The 24,064-nt window shown below is 39.4% G+C and overlaps 1 protein-coding gene across 4 annotated transcripts in view; it reads right to left on the bottom strand.

Moving 5' to 3' along the window:
* Nucleotides 1-24,064, bottom strand: part of Vps13c (vacuolar protein sorting 13 homolog C) — a 148,204-nt gene that overhangs the window by 69,233 nt on the left and 54,907 nt on the right. For all 4 annotated transcript variants that reach the window (XM_076926172.1, XM_076926169.1, XM_076926170.1 and 1 more), the window contains 16 exons: nucleotides 23,474-23,591; nucleotides 21,680-21,809; nucleotides 20,368-20,446; nucleotides 19,577-19,716; nucleotides 16,628-16,781; nucleotides 14,534-14,613; nucleotides 12,950-13,009; nucleotides 12,309-12,468; nucleotides 10,909-11,025; nucleotides 9,322-9,425; nucleotides 8,971-9,138; nucleotides 8,208-8,512; nucleotides 5,887-6,034; nucleotides 5,144-5,252; nucleotides 2,241-2,374; nucleotides 787-943 (listed from right to left, as the gene is read on the bottom strand). In XM_076926172.1, coding sequence (XP_076782287.1) covers nucleotides 787-943; nucleotides 2,241-2,374; nucleotides 5,144-5,252; nucleotides 5,887-6,034; nucleotides 8,208-8,512; nucleotides 8,971-9,138; nucleotides 9,322-9,425; nucleotides 10,909-11,025; nucleotides 12,309-12,468; nucleotides 12,950-13,009; nucleotides 14,534-14,613; nucleotides 16,628-16,781; nucleotides 19,577-19,716; nucleotides 20,368-20,446; nucleotides 21,680-21,809; nucleotides 23,474-23,591 — 2,163 coding nt within the window. The remainder of the gene's footprint in view (nucleotides 1-786; nucleotides 944-2,240; nucleotides 2,375-5,143; nucleotides 5,253-5,886; nucleotides 6,035-8,207; nucleotides 8,513-8,970; nucleotides 9,139-9,321; nucleotides 9,426-10,908; nucleotides 11,026-12,308; nucleotides 12,469-12,949; nucleotides 13,010-14,533; nucleotides 14,614-16,627; nucleotides 16,782-19,576; nucleotides 19,717-20,367; nucleotides 20,447-21,679; nucleotides 21,810-23,473; nucleotides 23,592-24,064) is intronic.

Genomic DNA, 24,064 nt, shown 5'->3' with positions numbered 1-24,064 from the left:
GCACTTCAAACATCTTATAAAACAGACCCAGCCAGTTACAGAGAAATGCTCATCAGAGAACTGTATATAATACAGGCAAGTGTATTATACTATCTACCAATCACATCACTCTGAAAAACTAGAAAGAAAAATCAAAGACCACAAAATTAACAAATCTAAACAGCTCTAGTCAATAATCTCTCTCACACAGAGTACTACAGGTATTATCCTTGTGTGAACAAACAGGAACAGAAGAAATAGAAGCTATAAAATATAAGAATGGATTATTCCCAACACAAGTTTATCTTCTCAAAAATGCTCTACAGAGTCCTTTAAAAGCTTAAACAAATAAGAACTATGAAATTCAGATAGTCTCAGATTTAGACAGTGAATTTTAAAAATCCATGATGTTCATTAAACTACAGCTTCATAGTCACTTGGGAGGAAGTGAGACCAGAAGTTGAGGCTAAACGTCTCCTTCTATATATTTACATTTTGTTTAACGTTTACTTTTTGCAAGCACACATTAATGTAATTTAAAACAGACCTTAACATTCATGTGATTTGTAACTAAAAGTTAGGCTTCCTAATGAATTAAGTATTCAAAAGAGGACTTTGGGCTTTGGTATGTGACTTCTTAATGTCACTACAATCATGTAGGTAAGATTTATTACAGCATGACCGATACCTGGATATGTAAGGAATACACATAGTACACAGAAGTACATAGTATGCAGAAATGAGCCCTGTGTTTATGTTGGTTTTAGGACCTGCATTGTCTTTCCACAGATGGACCTGCACACTTACCAGGGAAGTTGAAACACCGCATGGTGATTTTTCTTAGGTATGCTTCAGCAGTCATGTCATGGGCTTTTACTTTAGCTTCCATCCCAAGATGCAGGATCTTTAGTTCATGTAAGGGGCTTCCTTTCTTTTCTGCCTTTTTCATCAAAGTAACCACAACCTAAAAGAATAAGCATGGATTGTCACAAACTGCTGCACTACTGTATAGTGTCAGTAAGAACTGGTAGCTACATGAAGAGAAATAAAGAAATTCACACACAAAAAAAAAGATATTCTGAGCCTGAAAAATGTCTGTCATTATTTACATTACACACATTTGAGATACCACCACTGTTTTCTACTGACCTTCAAAGGTGAAGTACCAAAAATAAAATAAAATAAATAAAAATAAAATAAAATGGTGCAATGGTAGAGCAGCCAGAAGGGAGGCAGGTAGTGGTCCAATCCTCGAAGTCCTAATTGATGAGCAGCTTCTGTCTGAAATTCTGTTGTTTTTACACTAACCTCTAGGCAAGGCTTCTTAACCTTTGGTGCTATCCTGAGCACAATAGTTCATGTGAGCACTCCTGTCTCTACCCACCAGTTAGCAGCTCCCTGTATACAGTAACAGCATAACGCTAAATATCCATCTAGCAGGCACAAATCCCTCCCCTCTAGCTCAACCAGGTCTGCAGGGGTGGAACTGTCACAGCACCTATAATAAATTCTAGGAAAAGAACATACGTATTTCTATGCCCATCCCTTTCTACCTATGCCCATCCTTTCTGTCTAACTGGCCCTTTCTTCATTCCATTCTCTTAAACTATTTATTTACTTTACTTTACAAACTCCATTCAAATGTCATTTCCTCTCAGAAACCTTTCCTAACCCTCTCTGCCTGCTCAGATGCCCGGTCACTACCATCTATACCACAGGCTCTGAAAGTAGCCTATCCTGAACATATTTTTATGAATAACACCACTGTAGTTAGAGCCTACATATTTTCTAACTTATCCTTGGCTCTGGCACACACACTGCAGAGCTGTTTTATAGATAAAGAAAGAAGAAAATCTATACTGAAATAAGATAACATTTGTAAATGTATATGATCTGTGCTTTATTCTATGAAGAGTTTCTAACATTTATTTACAAAAGATTCCTCTATTTACCTCTCTTGCCCTTCTTACATGAAAATCCAAAGCAAGCCACATTCTAACATCCTATAATGACTAAAAACCAAGTTACATGAAGTGCTTCCATTTCTCTCAAAAAAAAAAAAAAAAAAAAAAAAAAAAAAAAAAAAAAAAAAAAACCCTAGATCCCTAAAATGTAACAGGTTCTTAATAAATTCTCAAATGTATTAACATTAATAGTCTAAGGGTTTTTCTTCATATATATCAATTACCTACAAATTTAGCCTACTAGAAATACCCATAATCTATTCACCTTACTTTATAAAATGTGATAAAATTACACACCTCTTTAATTTCAAAGTTCAACAGTACATTAATGATGTCTACAGGTCTGGCCTCTTCCACTCTGGCTGCTGGCACACCTTGTGTGGTATGCACACCCTGTGGCGTAGAGACTTCTCTGCATGCTTTAGTTTCACCTACAGGTGTTAAAGAGAAACATGTGCTTCTGTTCTTTCATTTCTTTCACAAATACTTGCTGCAAACATATATGAGCACCTGAAGATCCACAAATTCATATCAGCTCTCAACCTTGGAAAGCTCATAGTTTAGTAAAAGAGACAGACACAGTAAAAGTCAGATCAAAGGATCAAGCCAACCACTACTCACAAGAAGCAGGCAAGTGGTAATGGGTTGGACATCAAATGCACAGAGAGAAGACAAGGAGGTGAAGACATATTAATACAGATTAATTACCCACATGGAGCAGGAGAAGTCCTCCACAGAAAGGACAGCCCACCTTTTTAAAAGTAAGAATGAAAACCATACAGGCAAAAGAGAGAGCACATGGCAGGGTCTCCAAACAGAGCAGACTGTAGAATGGCTAAGGCATGAGGGGGATAATCAGAGCCAAGGCTAAGAAAGACAAAGGGGCCATGCATTCCAGTCTAGGAAGGGAAAGAAAGGCTCCATGGCTGATGCTGTTCTGAAACACATACCGTGGTGTGCAATAAGTGTTTCCTAACCTATAACACACAAATAATAAAGCTAGCATTTGTTATATTTGTAACATATTCCAGACACTTTGTGATAAGCTATGCATAGACTGTCTTAAACCGCTCTTCTGGGACGTCATCACCCCCAACTCACTCACAAATGAGCACGATAATTTTTTAGATAAATTTGGAGCCTTGCTTAGTGTCACATGCAAGAGCCAATCCAAGTCCATCAGTCTGACTTGACAGCTTTCACTATCAACTATACAACTGTCACTACAGTATTGCAGATAACATCATCCTGACCACCAATTCACCAAAGCCCTGCAGTATAACGTATACCAGAAACCCACTTAGAAAAATCACACTGCTCCCTAATGCCCTTAGGAAGGCAATACATCTATCATCTTACTCCAGAACTGCATCAAACAAAAATAATTGTTAACAGGTTTAGACAGTCACAAAAGAGGATATTCAAGAAGTCAAAAGGTATATATAAAATAGTTTACTTTGTTAGTAATGAGGACCAAATGAAAACCACAGTACAGGGCTGTGGAGATTGTTCAGTGGCTAGAGCACCTGCCATGCAAGCAAGAGGATAAAAGTTTGGATTCCTGAGAACTGAGTAAGAGCTGAGTGTTGCACAGGCTCACTTGTGATTCCAGCCTCACAGACAGAGACAGGGACCCCTGGAGAAAAGACCAGCACAGAAACCACCTAAATGAATCTCATGAATCACAGAAAAGAAGCCAAACATCAAAGAGCAAACCCATGGCTCCATTCATAAAAAATTCATGAAAAAGCAAGATTAAGCACTGAGTATCAAGGTCAGAAGACCAGTTAGCTCTGAGTGCGTCAGGGGTAGGCAGGGTCTGTCCTAGCAGCAGGACCCAGGGAGAAGGGTGTTGAGGAACAAGCCGTATCTTGCTCATAAGTGAGTATGCAGGTGATTCTGAGGTGAACACTTAGAGGTATATGCTTAGACTCCTATACAAAAAAAAAAAAAAAAAAAAAGTGAAAATATACAGTGAACTAATTTTCACTCAGCCAATGGGCAAAAGTTTCAGAAAATCAATAAACCTATTAGAAAGATACAGGAATCAACATGACAGGATACAAAGTACAAGTTCCTCTAAATCTATAAAATTTTAAATTAACCAGAACATATTATATCCATGTATGGAATCCTCAATTAAGTTTTAAATTTTAAGTTAATTTATTAAAACCTGTGTTTACTTAGCTGTTAGTGAGATATGAGTTCTATTAATAAAGATTATACACCCTCTCACTGGTGAGACATGACAGATATGCATGCAAAGTAGTTAACAAGGGACATTTCAGTGCAACATGGGTAAGAGTGAAAAACTTAACCTGAATCTCTCTCTAAAGAAGCTTGCTAAAAATGATGATTCTTCAACAGAACGTAACGGCAGGAAATCCTTAAAAGCACTGAGGGAGGTCAGCACACAGCACAAACATGGGTATGAAGTATATACAACTCCGACTGTCAGCTTAGGAAAGCATCAGCAAGGGCAGTGAGCACACACACAGGTGCCACCACTAGTTAGACAGGAACAAGGGTACATCCTGTGTGCATATATATTCGTTATGTATGCATACACATGTGCATGTTATTCATACATAATATGGCTTTAAACATTAATAACTATTAAGTAAAAGTGGCCATAACTAATCATTTAAACTTTTTGCTGTTTCTATTTTAATATACTTTCTTCTATCTTTGGAGAGTGATAAATATTAATAATTTAAATTCTTACACTTTACCCCGTCTTATTTAAATATCAGATAGAATACAATGCCACAGCCTAGCATTCTTCAATTGTTTTTTAATATACAAATTAAGACTTTTTAAAGAGATCCAACACTGGGTAATGGCCACCATTCTTAATGATCTCCCAGTGCAAGTGGCTTGGAAACAGGCTGAATGTTAACTGTCTGCTTAGCTACAAAGAGGTAATACGTTTGAGTCATGCTTGAATTCAACAACATCTTGTTATTTTTCTTGGTAAAACAAGTCACAATTTGTAAATATGTATTTGTTCAATCCATGTTTACTGTGTCTCAGGCTAGGGATGTAACTCGATATTACAGTGTGCACCACAACACAGGCAAGACCCTGGTTCAGTCCCTACTGTGGCAAACAAACAAACACCTTTAAGCCTGAAAACAAGATTCGATGCGTACTGAACTACAGAGAGATGTGTGTATGCATCACTGCCATCGGCCTCTCACCTATCTCTTGTATTCTAGGTTTCCCTTTATCCAAGTCTTCAGTGGCTTCACCAAGATTTTCTGCCAATATTCTAAACAGAAGATTAAGATCATCTTGATTTAGACTAACCTGTGAAATAAAAAATAAGCAAAGTGAAATAAACAAAAAAAAACATTTTAAAATGAAAGAACTACAATATAGAAAACAGATTCTCAGTAATAAAACAGAATAATCTTAACAGTAACTGAGACATGACCAGATCAGCACCTGAGGACTTACTACTTGCTTCACTTTTACTTCTGCAAATAAAACGTTAAAACATAGAAATAACAGTCTTTGCAGATCAATGTTACCCCTATTGGCTGGTTTTTAAACCAGCCAATAAAAGTGAACTGTACTTAAAGAAATCTAAACCATTTTTTAAATAACAAATTCTGGAAACTATCACTCTTTAAAAAATACAATAGTTACCTTGGGCATATTTTGATCTCCTGAAAAAGAAGTGTGTAAATAATACACATTATGAGAGACACTATGACAATTAAGTAATTTGTACACAGATTTCTGCAAAGGGTGTGTAGCAGATTTAAAAGTTAAGAATACTTAACTGAATATTAACTTCTACTGGAAACTTTGCTGGACAAAGTTTCACTAAAATGTTTCTTTCACTATTCAGTAAATAACCTGCACTTTCCTTGTGCATCTGAGAAAGCTTTCAGGGTTGAAATGCCAACAGTAAAGTTATTTTCATGCATGTACTTACATTCATTGAATCAAGACGCCCTTTAATTTCTACAACAGGCACCTTATGGTACCAATTTGCAGCTAGATTCCGATTTACAAAAAACTCCAAGTTAATTGGGTGCAACAGCTGAATATCAGGATGGGAAGCGCCTGGCTGGATTGCTGTCCTAGTAAAAAGGAGAGAGGGTATAATCCCTGGCTGTCACACAGGGCAACGAACTATAACATCAAGTAGAGTGCCAAGCGCTATCTGATGCTCTAGATACTAGTTTATAACAGCGTGGCTTCAGGGGTTTGAAAGTTGAGGTAATAATTAACCTATAATCCTCTAGGAGAGAAATTAACCTATAATCCACTAGGAGAGACAGATTATAATGTATGATTGAGCAATTAAGAAAATGTTTTGTTTCAAGACAAGAGGATTTGTGTGTGTGTGTGTGTGTGTGTGTGTGTGTGTGTGTGTGTGTGTGTAGCCCTGTCTATACTGGAAATCCCTTTAGAGACCAGGCTAGCCTCAAATCAGAGATCATCCTGCCTCTACCTCCCGAGTGCTAGATTTAAAGGCATACACCACCTTTAAAGGCATATACGCCTTGGCCCCCTTAAAAAAATTTTTTTTAAGACTTCTTTTTCTTAAAATCATCAAAAGGAGAACTGAGCTAAAGGTTGTTTTGGTTTTTTGTTTGTTTTAAATTCATAATGCTGCAGATATACAAGAAATAATCAAATTCATCATGCTAGGAATAATATAGTTTGTGTCACATTACAGTCCTTCAGTCATCTGAGCGTTCTGCTAAAATGACGGAGCAGAAAAGGTTCTACTGCCTGGGGACCAAGTGCCTTTCACAAAGTCATTCTGCAATACATTTACTCCTGTGTTTGTGGAGAAATTGGTATAAGCACACCTATCAGAGTACCCAGCGGACACATAACATGCAGACAATTCTACCCGGTTGTACATAGAATGTTCAGGCAATTAGGTAGAGTACTTAACGTTTCACAAGATGGTAAATGACCCCATCAGCTGTTTCCACATTGATTATATTTCCTACAATTTTAAACTCTCTTCTTCCTACTCGTAAGAAAATTCCACCATAAAAAGAATATCATCTAATACTCATAACCCACTCATCTGTGTCACATGTATTGTGTGTGTTGACTGCATCGAGACTTCCAGAAGAACTGATCTAGGCTGATGACAATCACACTGAGATGCTCACAATGACCCTGTCACTGACAGTGCCTTCCTCTGAGTACATGCTTGTGGTTAGGCAGAGGACAGCAGTGTATTTGTTGGTGCTGAGACCAAAGAAACAACAGTGAGGGAGCAGCAGCACAGGAAATCAGAAAGTGCAGCCATTGCTAAGGCATTCCAGAAAGTTCCCATGGGGGTTCTCTTCTTGACCTACAACTGTCTTTCTTTTTTTTTTTTTATTTTGAATAATTAAATCACCTTTGGTGTGATGAAAATCATTTTTAAATCTTTTTATGTCTTCACATGACACATAGCATGAGTACTGAGGACACAGTATTACTTACACAGCTAACAAAATGTGTAAGCTCACTCAAGTCATGAGTCACCAGGACAGCCAGAGCATCAAGCTCATGCAGCACGGCTGAAGGGCTGTTACAAGTGAAGATCTGCTACTGTAGAAACCACTTCAACAGCAGAGGGCCCAAACTAACGCCATGTGTGATTCCAGGGGTGGGGAGAGGGACCAGGCAGAGGGGCTTACTATAGTGACCATCACCGCAATAACTGACGCCACCTCAATACTGATCCACGTAACACAGCATGCCAATATTAATTTCTAGAAACTACTATTCCTATCATGGGTTAACATAAGAAAAATGGCCTTACTTTGAGAGACACAGGCTAAGGCATTTAGGGACACAGGATCAAGATGTATATTCTATTATTCTAGTCTCTCCCACTTGCTTTTTTTTTTTTTTTTTTTTTTTTGAGACAGTGTCTCACTGTGTAGCTCTGGATGTCCTGTATAGACAAGGCTGCCCTCAAACTCACAGAGATCCGCCTATTTCTGTCTCCCAAGTGCTAGAATTAAAGGTATGCATCACTACACTTGGCTAAAATCTCTATTCTCAAATGGTTAGCAACCAGTGTTTTGGACAGTAATATATACATATTTTAAAATATGTAAGGAAAAAATTAAACAAATTGGTAGCTCTACATAAAGGATGTACACACACACACACTCCAGGTGACCAAAAATTAGAGTTCTTTGCAACTTTTTATATCAGAAAATGGTCTGTTAAAGAAACATGGTATGAAAATCCCATGAGAAATTAGTACACGCTTCATAGCACAGCTATGCATACCTAGAGAGTTTCAGTTCCGTGAGCTGCACCTCCATTTTGTCGATCACTGGAGGATTTACAGCATCTTCTCCAGACACCAGACTGAACTGATTGTGCACTCTAATTAGCCCAAGATCTACCACAACAGCATTGGTAGAGAGAGAGGACTGAGGAATGACAATGACTGGTGCTTTCAAGTCAATATCGACAGAAACACGGAAGCTCCTCTGCGCGAGATCTTTCACACTCGTGGCCGCCTTTTCCGCAGCCTGGGCAGTGGCTGCACCCAGTGCCTCTTTGGCCACCTGGAAATTGTTCAGGAAGCTCTGTGGACAATATGTAAAAGGAGACATTCAGAAGCAGGGACATCTCTGAATAAGCCTACCTACTGCTAACAAATGCAATTTCCTCCAAGGGTCCTTAGAATTGAGCCCTATTCTCCTAGTGAAGGGGAGGAAGTGAGGAAGGCCATCCTCAGTCATGCGATGCCCCACTTTGAGCACTGCTGCACCAGTGAGCACATGTGAGGGGTGAACACATTTCCAACACTCTGGCACTCAGAGAGTTGGCTGCTGTGTGTTCTAGAAAACTAATTTCAATTGCAGACAAAAGTCACTCAATGACTTAGATTTCAAGAATTAGAGAGGGCTGTTGGCTACTACTTTCATTCATAAACACCAGGCATAATCAAAACATCCACTGCCTAAAGCCCAAGGTTTACAACATATGCAATCACAGCCCTCCGGCTTCTGGGGAAATGTGGCCACATAAACAGTGACTTTACCAGCAGTGACAGAAGGAATTTATGCAGGTAGACAATCTGAATACAGCCGACGTGCAGTGCCACCACGCCATCCACGGTGGACATGTCAGTGTAGGAATCCCCTTCAGTAGCATCCGGATACAAATCCAAGTTAAAGCGAAAAACTTCATTTCCAACTATAGACACAGCCTGAAAAACCAGAAACGTGAATGTACTCTGCACAGAAAAGCATTTGCAAAACAAAGCCCAAGTCAGAAAAGGCCTGAAGTTATAATCTTCATTGAAATATATTTAATTTCTAAAATAAGATATTTATAAAGTGGAGTCTCTATGCAACAATCAAAATCTAACTATCCATTCAGTTTTACATACTTTCTTATGAACTGTTTTGGGATCAACATCTGTGACAATAATGTTTTCCAGCCTGGCAAAAAGTGACTGCTTCTTTGATTGAAGAGAAAGAGAAGAATCAAGGCCTAAAAAAGAAATTAATTATTGTAATTTCTATAAATATAACAAACATTTCATTTCATTATGATTTGTGAATATACAGAATGTCTAAACTCACATTAGTAAATTTCCTGTTAAATATTTTTAGTTTTCTAAATATCAAACTTATTTTTTGGTTAAAATCTAATTATATAAGACCTACTCCATACTAAGGAACAGTTGCTAGCAATTGGGTGAGAAAGAATCATTGTTCTTTGGAGTATGACCACTGGTATGTTACCCATGCTCTCAAACGTGGCCTCTCATCCATGCCCATTCAGTCAGCAATAATGGGATTTAGTGGGTAGTTAAGTATAATAAGGGGACCTGAAGTTGAGAGGGGACATGCTGGGAGGACCTGAGTGAGAGGGGGCATGCTGGGAGGACCTGAGTGAGAGGGGGCATGCTGGGAGGACCTGAGTGAGAGGGGGCATGCTGGGAGGACCTGAGTGAGAGGAGGCATGCTGGGAGGACCTGAGTGAGAGGGGGCATGCTGGGAGGACCTGAGTGAGAGGGGGCATGCTGGGAGGACCTGAGAGGAGGAGCTACAGTGGGGAAATAGTGGTAGCTATGATCATCTTGCCTAGTATACACATATGAAATTCTCAAAAAATAAAAGAAATAGAAAAATACATTAAATATCATTTTCTACGACACTAAAAAGATTCCTACTATCTTGAGTGTATAATAAATTGTTAAAAAAAAAAACAAAAACAATAAAATAAAATATAATTACATAAATTTTCAGTTCCCTGGAGGAAATCTAGTGCTAAGGAATCAATTCAGGATAAGTAAGCATAAAATGCATTTTTATACTTTATAGATATGAAGACTGTGCTGGCTAGTTTTGTGCCAACTTAACATAAGCTAGAGTCACCTGGGAAGAGGGACTCTCATCTGAGAAAACATGTCCATAAGACCGGTGTGTAGGTAAGTCTATAATGCACGGCCTTAATTAGTGACTGAGATGTTAAGAGTCCAGCCCCTGGTGTGTGGTCCTGGGCTGCAAAAGAGCACAGGCTGAGCAAGCCATGAGGGGCAAGCCGGTATGCAGTATTTTTCTATGTTTCTGCTTCAGTTCCTGCTTCCCAGTTCCTGTCCTGCCTTTCTTCGATGATGGACTGATGTGGAAGTATAAACTGAAATCAACCCTCTCCTCGCCAGGTTTTGGTCCTGGAGTTCACCACAGCAGTAAACCCCCTGCCTGAGATGAAGGCTACAAAAGTTCTGTGAACAAAGTTTATATAAGTAGGTGTGTTACCAATCTGGAAAGGAAAGAAGAAAACGACTACACTAGCCAGAAGTTGGACATCATCCAATCCTAAGCATCCAGTTCAGCCACACCCTGCAGCTGTTCGCAGTTCAGAGCCCTCTCCACACACTTTCTCTGACACTGTAGAAAGACAAAGAGTGAAGGGAAGGAGGAAAACGCTTAGTGTTAAACAACTGTTAAATACTGTGACACTTTACCTTGTATCTTGATTTCAGCAATATTGCTCTTCTCATCACAGACAGTGACACAGAAAGCATTCAGTTTGGCAAACAGCCTGAAGCTAGTCACGTCACTATCTCTGGAGGGCACCACCACTAAAAATAAAGCAATGGATTCTAGTAAACTAAATTCTACAGAAGTTTCTTCATACATTTTACATAATATATAATAAATGAGTATAAAATATTTATAAAACATAAAATACATGTTACACAAAACAGACACATATAAAAACATAAAGTCTAAAGTAAATAGAACATAAAATTCAAAAAAGCAAAGTAATGTGCCTAAAGCCACATAGTTTTAAGTAATGTAATCAGAATGTGAACTAAGTTCTTTTGGATTCGAATTCTAGAGATTCTCAACAATGACATGTAATCTTTGGTACTGGAGAAATGGATCAGAGAACTGGGATCCCAGCACCCACAAGGTGGCTCACAACCATCTGTCACTTCAGTTCCAGAAGATCCAATGCCCTCTTCTGGATGCCATGGGCACTGCACACATGTGGTGTACATACATACATGTAGACAGAACACCCAACACATAAAACATAAGATTGTTTTAAAGATGCAAATAGTACCTGCCTTCATATCTCTGGGTCTCTTTCCTCAAAGGCTGTCCTGAGAGCCTTTCTAGAGCCACTAGGAAGGGGAGAACTCAGCACTCCCACGGGTTTTCCCCGAGTAACCCTCCAAAAGTAATCCCCAGCCACAAGAAGAAAACAAAGTTTCTTAAAACAGTAGCATTGCTTATATTTTCCTCTGTGTGTGTGCCGTGTATGTGTGTGTCTGAGTGTCTGTGTATGTGTGTGATACTTTATTTTTTTGAATCAAAGACTTTCTATGCCACCTACCCAAACTGGCCTAGAAATCATCATCCTCCTGCCTTAGCCTCCCAAGTACTGAAACTGCAAGTATGTTTCTCTACCTATCCACTAACCCTGCTTTATGCACCAGGTGATTCAACTGAGGAAAACCCTAGAAGCAGAAGTAATGGTATTCCAATGACTGGAGATTTGTCTGTTTGCTTACTGTGTTTGTTTTGAAAGAGAATGGAATACTATGGTTCTGACATTCACCAATAGATAAATCCATTAACAGCTTCATAATCTAATGGCGTTATTGAGAGGCAATACACTGGTGTGCCTTTGCAGGGCTGGCTTATATTCAGACCACCTCTGTCTGTCTGCCTCCTATCAACCTCAGTCTCTATCATGTGCTTCATCGTGTTCTGCCTGACAACACACAGGCTCAGAAGCAACAGAACCAAGGGTCCATGGGCTGACATCTCTGAAACTGTAAGCAAAGCAAAGCTTTGCTCCTTCGAATTGTTCTTCTTGGGTATTTGCCATGGAGAACACTGATTAGTCTCATACCTTTCTGCAGGGGAGAGTTCTTTTGTTTCTCAGTTATGGTCTGCACCTCCTTGGCCACACCCATGTTCTGACTGTCTGATGGGATGACAGTTGTCAAGTAGTTAAGAGAAGACAGAAGAGCTTGTGTTTGTAGCAACAGATTCAAAGATGAAAAGGCCACCTGAAAGTGTTTTACAAAGAAAATTAGTTCTTTCCCAGTTACCATCTCTGGTCTCAACAAAGGCTGCCTCCAGAATAGGAAAGGGAGGAAGGGAGAAAAGACCATGACCCCCTGATGTAGGGATATCATACAGAGACAGCAAATGACACCTACACACTCAAGGACACAGGAGAGCATCACAGTAACTAAATACTCCATTCCCAAACAAAACAGTCATGGAGGCAATAACTTCCTCCCCTGGCCATCTGCACAGTCAACATGTAACTGACTTCCTGGATCTTCAACAGTCTATTGTGGTTATAGAAAATGCCAAGTTTTAGTATGAAGCTCCAGAATCGCTACGGGCTACCACATCTAGAAGTGATTCCAAACATGGCATCTATGACATTTAAGCTTAAGAAGAAGAAATGTGAACACAGGCTCAAGTATGAAGTGAATGGGTTATTTTCAAATATTCACTGCTTTAGTAAAAATTTCTTACCTTGACGGTCTGTTCAGTTTTTTCAAAAGTAGTTTGAAAACTAGGCCCATTTCTATCAACCTGAAAAAATAAAAGTTCCAAAAAAGGAATTAAGAGCAAAGTAAATTTTTATAATCTTTGTGTGCATGTGTGTGCACGTGTGTGTGTGTGTGTGTGTGTGTGTGTGTGTGTGTGTGCATGTGGGGGGGCGCATGCACACACCCTATGTGAATAGAGATGGAGGAAGAGAAAGAAGGGAGGTAGAAAGGGAGGGAAAAAGCACATACTGTGGTGGTTTGCATGACAATTGCCCCCAAAGGCTCATATATTTGAATGCTTGCTCCCCAGTTGGTGGAACTTTTTGGAAAGGATTAGAAGGTGTGGCCCTGTGAAGGAAATGTGTCACCTAGGCTTTGTGCTTCCTATTTACAGATAAGGATATAAACTCCCAGCTAATGCTCCTGCACCATGCCTGCCTTCCTTCTGCCTGGCTCTCAGCCATGATGGTCATGGATGCTAACTCTTGAGAACGGTGAGCCCCAAATTAAGTGTTTTCTTTATAAGTTGCCAGAGCTGGGGTGTCTGATCGCACCACAGCTAACTGAGACAACCATATATCATTTTGTCTTATTTTAAAATTACATACACTCTATTTTTCATAACAGTGCAAAGTGCTCTTATTAAGCATGGAGGAGCGTTCATTTCCTCAGGGAACCGAAAAAATAAAGTCAAGGAGAGACCATGTAAGGGTCACCTCACCCACCCATCATCTGATGCTTGTACCACTCTACAGAGCTTAGTTCAATCTCTGGTGAGAGAAACATCAGTTCTTCACAAATCAAATCTCTAGAGAAAGCTCTGTTGTATTGGGGTCTTTGTTCTAAGACAAAAAAAATTTCTCTCATCATAATCACTCCCTGGACTCAGTTCTGTCCCTTGGGAACAAAGAGGAGAGGAGAACTCTGAAGACTGCCTACCTTGAGCAGCTTTCTGCCCTGGCTACTTTGCCAGTCTCTCTACAGCAATTCTGCTCTGCGCTTTTCCTTAGATAACCAGCTGGGACTACAATTTAAGTGTTGTTTGTTTGCACATCTCTCTTCTAATTTACAGTCACTTTGAGAACAGGGAAAAGCAACCTCAATCCAAGTGTCCAACAGCATAGACATTCAATAATCCTCACAGACAGAACAAAGAGTCAGGGAATCACTAGAGCAAAGGTGAACACCATCGATTCCTTCTGTCCTGTTCACTGGGGTACATTTTTCAGCCCATCCCCAGTCCTGACAGATCTCATCTCAACTCAACCTAACTCCACTTTCCCTTTTTAATGTAGTATACTCGACTAATTGCCACCTCTTTTTACAAGAAGTATAATGGTACAAAAATGCCCGAGATAGAAGAGCACTTGGTTCACTCTGGGTTCTGCCTCTGGGTTAGCAGCCGGGCAGCTTTGTAATATACCCTGTCCAGCAGTTTTGTAATATCCTTGTTCTTAGTGAAAACAGAAGGCTAAGAGCAAGTAACTCTGCTGAGATCTATTCCTGATACAAGGTTGTCGTCTCTCCAGGGGTCCAGACAGCTGTATCATCCTTCTGTGGCCCTTACCTTAATGTACTCCACTTTTAAAAGATCTAATCCAGGTCTGTCTGAAGAGCTAATCAAGTGAATTGGCTTCTTTCTGGATCCTAAAAGAGAGAAATGCAAATAAGTTGCTTTTATGAAATTTTCAAGCATCCTACATGTCTTTGTCTAGTGGTGTTTTATCCGTGTGCATTTTCGTGGCTATAAAGTAACAAGCATTACTGGTGAGGACATAAGGCAGCTGAAATCTTTGCCTTAGAATCCCTGCTTACTTAAAACCCTTCACTGCCACTTTCATACCGTGCTCAAAAAGAAGCAAAACCTCTTAAGATATTTTTAAGGACGCCTGTGTATTTACAGGCAGCAGAATGAATTATGGGCCTAAGAATCTGGAAATGTGAATTCCGATTCATCTCTGACCTTAACCCACAGCTATTTAACTTTCTCAATTACAGAACTGGAGACGGGCACAATCTCTGGTGAATTCTTAAAGTGTTTTAAAATATTGTATTTATACTTACTAAACTCAAATAATTTAAATAATGCCTTTGCTTAGACCTGGGGTTGCAGGGAAGAATATAGAAACTTTTTTTTTTAAACAGAGGATGACAATTCAACATTCCTTTTTAGTAGGAGGTGGTGATTTACAGCTGTAATCCCAGTCCTTGGAAGATGGAAGAAAGAGGACCCTTGTAGTATATAGACCCACCTGGGGTATAGGGTGAGTCTGAGGCCAGCATGGGCTACAGAATAAGATTTGGTTTCAAAGTCAAAACAAACTTCTCCTTTGAGTTCAGAACAATACCGTGTGTTTGGACACAAAGAGGAACTGGCTCCCAGATCTATGTAGGGAGGGCTGGCTCATCGATCACGGAATCATGCTCATGCTTCTCCTTTCCTAGTCTGTAAATCCTGCTTCTAGAACAGCTAGAAAGCTACCCCCACCCCTCGTCTTTCCCTTTTATAACTTTTTAAAAAATTTATGTGCGTGAGTGTTCTATTTTCATGTATGTATGTACACTATGTGTGTACCTGGTGCCCTAGGAATTCAGAAGAAGGGTTAGAGCTCCTGGACCAGGAGTTACAGGCAGTTGTGAGTTGCCATGTGGGTGTTGGGAACCAAACCCAGGCACTCTCAATGGCTGAGCTATCTCTCCAGCCCCCTCTTTAGTCTTAACTGACACAAAGAAAAAGCAGCCTAGAAAATTTATTGTTTACAATTATTACTCATGTTTGTAATGTAAATTCAATCAATCTATTACCTAAGAAAATTAGCAACACTTAATTGGAGTTTACCTTGGTTTCAACTATTTTCTAAAAATCATAAAATATCTTAGTATTTGACTAAAAAGTATTGGCCAAGTTTAGGGATAATTTTAATTGTCACTCATTCATGCCTCAAATATCTGAGCTCATAAGAAATACACTGAAATGATGAACTATAGAACTTATATGAGAGTGGTCTTTGCATCTTCCAAACTTTTCATTTCTATCACAGTGTTTCTGCGCCGTGCAAACACTCTACCACAGAGGTTCTCAACCTGTGGGACACAACCCCCTTCACAAGGCTCACCCAAGACCATCAGAAAATACAGGTATTACATTACAATTCATAACCATAGCAAACCTACAGTTACGAAGTAGCAACAAAATCATTTTATGGCTGGGAATCACCACAACATGAAGAACTATATAAAGGATCACAACATTAGGATGGCTCCAACAGAATAGGCTTCAGTGTCCTAAGTCCAGATCCAAACTCTAAAATCCATCATGAACAAGACAGAGGGTGTGAGCACGTTATTTTGGGTCATTTAGTCTTTCTCTGCCTATGAAATGGAAATGATACTCCCTAACGTCAGTGGACTTTCTGAGGATATGTACCATGGTGGCTGAGGATGCCAGACCCCAGAACCAGGCTTCCAATGTCTCAGTCAGAGCTCTGTCCCCTACAGTTGTTTGAACTTGGGTGAATGATCAACCTGCATATTAGTTACATGTGAACTGAAGACAGTGACATGGATACCTAATGGCCATCGTTCTCGAATGGAGTTAGTATTCATAAAGTATTTACTGTACATAAATACATAAAGTATTTTCTATTTTCATGGCTGTTACCTTTAATGTCATGGTAATCCAAGCTGATTTTCCTCAAATAGGACACCGCAGTCAGGTCAAATGTCCTCATTGTTGCTTCTGTACCTAACTGAGTGACATTAAATACTAGAATTGTCTCTTCTTCTTTCTGTTGTTTAGTGAGTTCCAAAACCACCTAAAAGATTCCACAGGGCAGAGGAGAGTTGTTGGTAAGTGAAAATCATCCTTAAAATAACAGACTCGAAACCCTTTCCCACACAGGGCACTGCTAGCGTGAAGATTCTAATCTCATCCTCACACCAGACACAAAGACTGGGGTTACCCTCGAACTCTAGGATCAGGACTAAAAGCACATGCAAATAAGGCTAAGGTTCTTAGCATTTTTTTAAATTTTTTAAAAAAAAAAAAAAAACCTGATAGATTCTTCTGATAGTAGCAAAAAGTGAGAGCGTTCATTCCACAGTATTTAATTTGATTTTGGAAATGACAGCCAAAAATATTCAGTCAATAGAAAAAAATCAAAACTTTTGTGGCAATTTTTAAAAGACATCTAAGAAATGGTCCCGAAAGAGTGTCTTGTGTATTGTATGGGTGCATCACCTGTCAATTAAAAAGCCTATGGCTTAGGCATGAGATTAAGTTGGGACATCCAGAAGTAGAAGAGAATTCTGGGATACATAAAGCAGGAGATTTGTCTGGGAAGATGTGAAGAGACAGATGCATGGTACCTGAGCACAGGTAACCAGCCATGTGGCAGACTGTAGGTTAAAATAATAAGATTATCTAAGTTATGATCTAGTCAGTAGAGCATAGCTATATGGCCAAGGTATTTGTAAATATTTTGAGTCTGAGACTTATTTCTGGGAGCATGAGCCTGGGAGTTGGTGGGGGAGAGAACTGAGCCTGACTTCTGCAAATGATGGTTGAGGTAGCACAGCTGCAGCTGAAGAGAAGAGCAACCACCCTGAGGCATTTGAAGACAGGACTCAAGGGCTTTCCTTATATTGTTGGTCAAAGTATGAAAAGACAAGTCAAAAGCCAAGGATAGGAGACAGATCAAGAAAATACCAGTAAGACTAAGACCTATCAAATCTGACATGATGATTTAGGGAAGGCTGTCATTCTAGAATATCAAAGTCAACCATGAACATATCTGTATTATTTTGCACTTTATCATCAAAGTAATAAAATTATTATAGAAAATTTAGAACATAGAAAGGCAAAGATGGAGACAGAAAGCTGCACTGCCACCAATGTGAAGATGAGTGCTGACATTTACAGAGCAAATGTTCACATGTAGCTAAAAGGAATCATATGCCCGGCACAGAAATCTCTTTTTACTCCCAAAATATGCTGTGACCTTCTCATCTCATCGGGTTTTCTTTTCCTGTGTGTCTATTATTTAGAAGAAACAGTCCTCAGGACTGAAGTACAGGCCTCACAAGCTGTAAGCCGCATATGCCCAGCTCTGTCTCCAGTCAATCCCACCCCTTTTTTGTTTGCTCTTTTGAAACAGGGTCTTATTAAGTTGACCAGGATGCCCTGTATCTCCAGCAGAGACTAAAGCTGTAATCCTCTTGCCTCAGCTTTCTTCATAACTAGAAGTACAGACCTATACTACCATGCTTGACTTTCTATGTGACTTTTTTCTTCACATTGGAATTTAGAAACTCTGATGTCGAAAGCAATAAAAGGTTTCCTGATACCAATTAAAACTAACCCTTCTCTTATACAGAAGCCCTGACTAAGCCATCTTTTTTTTAAAGAAAAAGTTTACAAGTTTATGGTAGACATGAATGACAATGACCAACACTATTTAGCTCAAGGGGATGTTATATTGCATGTGACATAGAGACCTATAATCTCAGCACTCAGGAGAGTGAGGTGGGAGTAATGTCTCACATTCAAATAGAGCCAAGGCTATAAAGTGAGATAGTGAGTTCAAGGCCAGCCTGGAATCCACAGCCTAACAGTAGCTTTAAAAAAAAAAAAATGAAAGGATCTTCTCCATTTTTATCCCTGCAGTTCTTATAGACAGAAACAATTCTGAGTCAGAATTTTTGACTGTGGGATGAAAAGGAGATTCAGTGACAGGCCCAAATTGGGATCCAGCTAAGGGGGAGGTCCGGGGACCCTGACAGTTACTGATGCTGTGGTGTGCTTGCAGACAGGAGCCTAGCACAGCTGCCCTCAGAGAGGCCCAACAAGCACCTCAAAGAGTCAGATGCAGATACTAGCACCCAACCAATGGACAGAAGCCAGTGACCCCTGTCACTGAATTGGGGAAAAGCTGGAAGAAGCTGAGGAGGAGGGTGGCCCCATGGGAAGACCAGCAGTCTCAATTGACCTGGACGCCCTACATCTCTCAGACACTGAGCCATCAACCAGGCAGCATGCACCAGTTGATATGAGGTCCCCAACACATATACAGCAGAGGACTGCCTGGCTTAGATTCAGTCAGAGAAGCACCTAACCACTGAGAGACTTGGGGCAGGGAATGGAGAGGTCTGATGGGTTGGGGGGGGGGGGGAGTGGGGACATCTTCTTGGAGACAGGCAAGTGAGGGAGGACATGTAAGATATGTAACAGTCAGAGGGCAGACCTGAAGGAGGATAAAGTCTGGACTGTAAAAAAAAAAGGTTAAAGAATCAATTAAAAAAATGAATGGAGCTGGGGAGGGTAATATATACATCCATACATAAAAATAAAAATCTTATGCAGAAACACATATCCTAATTAAGAGACTGAGTTTTTCCAGAATAGTTTACATACACTGATTCCCCTTAAACCATTTTTAAAAATAATTTCCACGGTTTTGAAACTGTGCATGCATTTGTGTACACTCACATGTATCAGCTTGTAAAAACCAAACCAAACCAAACAAACAAACTTGTGATGCACTTGAGGCTGAGGTCAGCTCCCAGGACAGAAGACCCACAAGAACGTGCTCATAAACAGAGAATCACATACCTCTTTAATCTCAAACTTGAGTAGGAGACTAACCAGCTCCTCATTTGGAACCTCAGCAGCTTTTTTCAGTTCTGAGGCTTTGACAGTTCTAGCAGCCTGTGAATCTCCGTCCTCAGCATCAAAGTACTCCTCATCAGACTCTAAAGGACAGAGACACTCATCAACCCAGACAGTATCCACTGAGAGCCCACATGGACACTGAGCCTAGATCTGTGTAAAACTCCATCTACACATAGAACTTTCATATTCAGACAAAATACTTTCAATGTAGTTTTCATGTCCCAAACGGACTTGAACTGGCATGTACTAAAACTTAAACTGAACTTACTTTTCACTTTAGCTCATTCATTCAATATCCAGTAAAACATTTACTGGGCATCATCTACCATTATCAAGATGTGACCACCACAATTGACACCAGAGTGTCCAGGCCTTAACCTTGTTAGATTCACCTTATGTCTACCATGTTGACATTCTATATTCTAATCTGAAATTGTAAGGCATCACTTAGCCCTGGTTAGAGAAAAGTATTACAGAGAAATACAATAACTTAATTGAATCTTTAGAAAACACTGTCAAGTCCCATTACCCACCCTTAAGACAAACAAATGACTCTTCATTTATCTAACAATGAGATGTGAACATCAAAGAATAAAATGCCCTGAAGTCAGTGTTGGTTGGCAGCACAGCTAGAGCGGTGTTCTCAAGACTCCTGACTCTCCACAAACCCCCTCACTACATAACAATGTGTAGGTTTAGTGTGACAGAGAAACAGCCCTTCCAATCTTCACCTGATTCAATTCCATCTAGCAACAGTGAAGTCCCAAGAAGACCTTTCGTCCCGCCTGAAAAAACAGGAATCGAGGCTACCTAGCAAAGAATGCAAATATTTTTAATATATGCTAATCAGAAGGATTAAATAACACGGATGACATCTCTATATATCAAAAACATAGAAGGTAAGATAAAGGAAGATGGAAAGAAAGATATCTGCACAAGCATCACAGACAAATCTTCAAGAAGAGAAAATGGCCAAATAACAGTCATCTGAAACCTACAAAATATTAAAATTACTCTCCACATTTATAAAGATATGATTATGCACAAATCAAGGAGTAAGTCTATATCCTCCTGTATCTCTTGTTGTGGGTAACAATATAAAAGTACACAATTATCATAGAACCCTTGAAAATGGCATTATTATTAGCTAACTTTCTGATACTTCTAAGTAAGTGGAAATTCTAACATTTATTTTAAGCTATAAAGATTATTCAATTAAAGTGACCTAGAACATTTAAGGCTCACCAAAAAAAAAAAGTTTCAATCTCAACTTGAAATTTTATTTGCAAATTTATTTTAAAGTTTTATATTTCTAGTTCTATATAAGGTATATTCTACAAATTGTTGAGGTCTGCCCCGCCCCCAGCATAGCTGCAGCCATTTTGTCCCATGCCTACCAGCTATTTCATATTGTTGCTGTAACATGCCTGGCAGTCATTAACACAGAAAATAACTTAACTCTAAGCAAGGTCATGCTGATCACATATCTTTTAATGTTCTGTATGAGGTTTGTTAATTTTAAGAAACTCCACAAAGCTTTATTCAGGACCCATCAAATTAAAGGTCAATATGAACCGTTAAGTCTAAAATACCTTAAGTCAGAGACGACCACCAAGCCGCATGACAGAGAAGGATGTCAAAGGTTGCACACTCAACCCCCAAATTCTGAGCTACGGCCCTGATCGATCAGTCTTAAGGTGTGCGTTTGATAAAACTTCTCTGTCTAACTCAGATTGGTGTTTATGCAGTTTTCGGGAGACTCCTGAACCCCAGCACAAATGTGAACATCTTCCTTTAATTTCTGTTGCTTTCTGGTTTTGTTTGTTTGTTTAGAGACAGCATTTCACTATGTAGCCCTACCTGGGATGCAACTTGCTGTGTGGACCAGGCTGTCCTTGAAATCAGAGATGTGCCTGTGTCTGTGCCATCACACTAGGCCCAATCCTTGTGGTTAGAAAGCCTGTCCTCAAACAATCACCACTACTCGGAAAGTGTGGTTTTCTAAAAATTGACTTGGCATTTTCTCCCTAGTCACATACTCACCTGTCTCTCTGGAGACTGTGTGGATGACTTCTGTGGCAAGGGTATACTGTTAACCAAACAAAGCACATCTTTTATCTTCTGGTCAGAAATCTTCACGTGCATCAAAGGCAGTCCTCCTGACACTTTAAATCTAAGAATACAATTTGACAGTGAGGTCTTAGGGACGGGAAGGGAATGGTCAGCAGACGACAGGGTGAGGTCAAGGGTTAGCCAGCTATGTTTCAATCTCATTACACTTAGCACTCTTAAAGAAGGAAAAGTTCTTTGTGAACCAATTTTCTAAACCTTCTAAATCATATCTTTCTTAAGCAATCCAGTGGTTTTCAACCTGTGGGTGGGCCATGACCCTTTGGGTGATCTAGGAACCCTTTCACAGAGTTTGTCTAAGACCATCAGTAAGTCTAAATATTTGCATTCCAATTCATAATGGTAGCAAAATTACAGTTACGAAGCAGCAACAAGAATCAATCTACGGTTGATTCTTGTATGTAGGTAGAGAAGATGAACACTTTTTATAGCTCAACTGGCAAGCTGGGCAAATTCAAACACACGATGCTCACCTAGAACACTTCCAACATAGTTCACACTCATTCACAAAAATGTCCGAGATTTTTAAATACTCTCTAAAAGAAAGCTGTAGGCCTAGAACACGTTAAGCCTGCAAGAATCTACAGATACACATTCAAGCAACCCCATGGTGAATCTTAAACATACTGAGAGAAACCAAACAAAAATGCTAACGCTCAATGATTTCATTCATTGGACATTCTAGAAAATTCTACCAAATAAATCTTCAGGATGAAGGAACAGATCAATACTTTCTAAGGAAAAAAGTCAGAAAAAGAAAGAGAAGACGTGGAGCTCAAGGAAGCTTCTGCAGGTGACCGACATGTTATCTCAACTGCACGATGAACTCATGGAGACAGGGACAACACATTAAATGACATTGACAGAGTGTCAATTAAACCTCAGTAAAGGTGATTTTGGGAAGACAGCATAACTATTTCATAAGAATATACTAGCCTCACAATCTAGCTTCTATTTCTTTATTCCTTTAAGACATTTCCAAGATTGTGCATGGTTTCATGACCAAAAAAGCTAACTTCCTTTGAAATTTTTATATCACTGATAGTGAATCTTGATGTTCACACGTTCAGAATCTCAGATAGCCAATATTTATACAATGTAAAAAAATCTAAATAAATTTGAATTCTGAAATAAAAGAGACAACATGTCTTAGTCAGGGTTACTATTGCTGTAATGAACACTATGAGCAAAAGCAATTTGGGGGAAAAGGGTTTATTTGACTTAGGCCTCCACATTATAGTTTATCACTGAAGTCAGCATAAAAACTCAAGCAGGGTAGGAACCTGGAGTCAGGAACTGATGCAGAATCCAAGGAGGATGCTGCTTACTGGCTTGCTCATCCTGGCTGCTCAGCCTGCTTTCTTATAGAACCCAGGACCACTAGCCCAGGTGGGCTGGGCCCCTCCCACTTCAATCACTAGTTAAGAAAATACTCTAAAGGCCTACCTACAGCACAATCTTATGGAGTCATTCTCTCAACTGAAGTTGTCTTCTCTAAGATAACTATAGCTTGTATCAACCTGACATAAAACTAGCCAGCACAACAGACTATACAAGTATTCTTTAAAATGTATGTGTGTTATAAGATAGAATAGTCACTGTTTCTCCCTCTCCACATATATCCACCTCTGTTTCCTTAACCTTCAGTAGGTGATACGGGTGCAGCATCTTTGTTAATTTCTAATACAAAAGACAAATAATACTTACTTGGCCATTCTAACATCCTTCTCCACCATTGCCTTGGCCAACTCCACATGAATATCCATTGGCTGCAGTATATGCAAGGTTGATGGATGCTGGAATCTACACTTTTTCCAATTTTCCTCTTTAAAAATAAAAATTTTGATATTAATTCACTTTTCAAAAATAATCAGATATTCTGTACAAAACCACTTTACATTGCTAAAAGATACTTAACAAATTCAATGAAAAAATGTTTACTTCCTTCAGCATATAAGTTAAATAATCTGTATTTTAATACAGATTGGTGGAAGATTAATAATTAATAATAATAATAATAATTCATGTGTAATAACCACCACTGTTCCAAAAGGAAGATTCCAAAGATGGATTTTCCACATGGCTAACACAGTCAAACACAGATCTTCATCCATGACAGGGACTAAAGAGCTCACTGTTCAAATAATTATTGGTAAGGGAATGCAAAACAAAGGGCAGTTCTTACAGCCCGTGTAAAGACTCTCTTTTAAGAACCCCTGAAGCTCTTTAGAGACAGGAGCAGACATGTCATCTTGATGTTAACAGATCTCACTGCAAGGAAGAGCACAGCCTGGTGGG

The sequence above is a fragment of the Arvicanthis niloticus genome, chromosome 27 (genome assembly GCF_011762505.2).
Source record: "Arvicanthis niloticus isolate mArvNil1 chromosome 27, mArvNil1.pat.X, whole genome shotgun sequence".
Lineage (NCBI taxonomy): Eukaryota > Metazoa > Chordata > Mammalia > Rodentia > Muridae > Arvicanthis > Arvicanthis niloticus.
The sequence above is the reverse complement of the archived record's forward strand: the minus strand, read 5'-3'. Positions and strand labels throughout refer to the sequence as shown.